The following is a 2,364-nucleotide window of genomic DNA, read 5'->3' as shown; positions in this document are numbered from 1 at the left end:
GTAGAAAATGTGGTAAGTATCATCATAGAGTAGAAATCAACTTTAAAAGTACATTATATATAATCTTCACAGCTCCATCAACTTTCCTACAACAATAGAATCAAAACTAAGGGATGCTCAACCACGTTAAGCCTCGAGGAATAGTTTAGTCCAACAATACTTGATGATTTACGTAAGACAGAGGCTCATTCTATAGGTCAAAAGACAGGTTTTGTGCAACATCACGACCCCTTGGACAACTTTTGTGCAGTCATGAGACTTTTTGTCAACCAGATTGCTGTTTCTCTAGACGACATTCCATCATCCTCGAATGGTTTCAGCACACCAGCATGCTCATCGGATTTTTCCTGCTTAAGTAGTCGTGCACAAACCTCCAAAAGAGATTCTAAAGCTTCAGCTCTTTGTTCAGTGGGATTACCCCAGTCGTCTTTGTCCTCCTTACTAGCTAATGCGGCTAGTGACTTGAGCTGCGAAACCTTATCATCTAGTGCTCGAAGAGCGTCTTTCTTAGCCTGTTTGGTGTCATAAACCGCGGTTGCTTTCTTTTCTAGCTCGTCTTATGTAGAAGTGAACCATCGCTTTCAGTTGACAAGCAGTCAATAGCAACTTCTCTACACTTGCTACCATTTTCAGTTTCAGCAACACAGCATCTTGGTGCTGCCTCTGGATCTGGTTTTGCCGACTGTGAATTAGATGAAGTGCTTTATTCATTGAAGGATCGTGTTTTATCATTGAATCTTCCATCAGACAATGTCATTCTACTTGATTTTGCGGAGATACATTCCACTATATCTGCTTCCTTGTGGTCCAGTGGACTGCTCAACACCTCAAGCTCTTTTGTCTTGTTATTCTTCGTATCACCCTTATCAAATCGACTAACATGCTCCGGAGAAACATGCTCTTGTTCCTCGGACCATGTTTTTGCCCTTGAACTTGACGAGCTTGGAGTGATCGTAGTTTCTGTTTGTGAGATAGTCTCCTGTTGATCATATCCATTGCAAACAGCTGCCTCACTCATCTCCCCACTTTTAGAATCCTCACTATCTTGAGAGATCCTAATCGAGTAGCTTGTTGGATCGACTCTCTTAGTGTCAAGTTTGGCTCGGAATGTGTTATAATTGTCAGATAAGTTTCTTGGCTGAATGTTATCACTTTCGTCATAGTAAAGGACAGTTCTCTTGTCTTTTAGCTTCAACTGTCTGTCTCTGCTACCTCTCGGACTGATAGATTTTCCCGGTGATGGTCATGTTTTCTCTTTCGTTCTACTCGGGGACTTCACAGGAAGAAACGCAGATGAAGGGTTGTGACACAAGAGAAGGTATGGTTGCAAATGTTGATGTCTCAACAGCTCGGAAGCCTATAAGTAGAGGTAAAAAAATATATCAAGATGAATCTCAATTTAATACTCCCTCTGTTTCATTTTATTTTTCTGGTTTTGATTTGGCACGAAGTTTAAGAAAGAAAAGAAGACTTGAATCTTGTGGTCTTAAAATAAAGGTATGTAGAATGTATCAAAATGTAATTTAAGTTTGTGACCTTTAAACATGCCACGTAGAAAATTAGAATTAAGGAGTAGTTGTAAAAGGAAAGAAACATTCACTTTTAAACGGACTAAAAAGGTAAATAAGACTTAACAGATTGAAACGGAAAGAATAACATTTGAACATATGTAGCTCGCACTCACTGTAGGTCGGTGTTCTGGAGTTTTCCATAGCATGCTTTTTATTATCTGTTTCCTGCAAGAATTAAATCCGCTTTGTCAACTGACTGATTTGTTATACTTGTGGCATGCTGAGAAGGAAGATACTTACAAGGTGGAGGAGTATATAATCGGAAGTGGTGAGAACAAACCCCGGTTTATTTTGCTGATAAGTCCAGTTTTGTCCTGTTGGATTTACATTGTCACTATATCATTAAGAAGATATCAGGATAAAGAACTTCTCTTTTTTTTTTGCGGAACAAGTATAACTTTTCGAGGTATTGTTTACGAAGTTCAGATAGCTGAAAAATCAACTTACAGAAGCTTTAAATGGGGGTCGATGTGCAGCAATGTCAAACATACAGTATCCTAAAATCACATTAAAGTGTTAGTATTAGGGACATGATGTAAAGAGCTAAAATACATTGCTTCATCAACATTTTTATTTCTTACCAAGCGGCCATATATCAGATTTGTAGCCATAGGGTATGCCGGCAAGGAGCTCAGGGCACATGTTGTTTGGTGTGCCAGATACCTATTACATGAAATTTGTTCCAAAATTTAGGATTAGTTGTACAACTCGACGTCTTTTTCTCAAATGCATTAAGCTAGGTGCTTTGGCGACAGGAGCTTTGTAATATGATGAATACCACAATATTTTTTTT

At 38.7% G+C, this 2,364-nt stretch overlaps 1 protein-coding gene across 1 annotated transcript; it reads right to left on the bottom strand.

Annotated features, from left to right (window-relative positions):
- Positions 1 to 221: 221 nt before the first annotated feature.
- Positions 222 to 2,234, bottom strand: LOC124891978 (serine/threonine-protein kinase Nek6-like; the record flags this gene model as incomplete). Its single annotated transcript, XM_047403483.1, has 6 exons — positions 222 to 556; positions 625 to 682; positions 788 to 1,220; positions 1,812 to 1,885; positions 2,019 to 2,068; positions 2,153 to 2,234. Coding segments are annotated over 6 exons (1,032 nt in total), but the record flags the coding sequence as incomplete, so codon positions are not given.
- Between the last annotated feature and the right edge of the window lie 130 nt (positions 2,235 to 2,364).

The sequence above is a fragment of the Capsicum annuum genome, unplaced genomic scaffold, assembly GCF_002878395.1.
Source record: "Capsicum annuum cultivar UCD-10X-F1 unplaced genomic scaffold, UCD10Xv1.1 ctg42784, whole genome shotgun sequence".
In the NCBI taxonomy this organism is placed as follows: Eukaryota; Viridiplantae; Streptophyta; class Magnoliopsida; order Solanales; family Solanaceae; genus Capsicum; species Capsicum annuum.
Note: the sequence above shows the minus strand (reverse complement) of the source record. Positions and strands in the feature narration are given on the sequence as shown.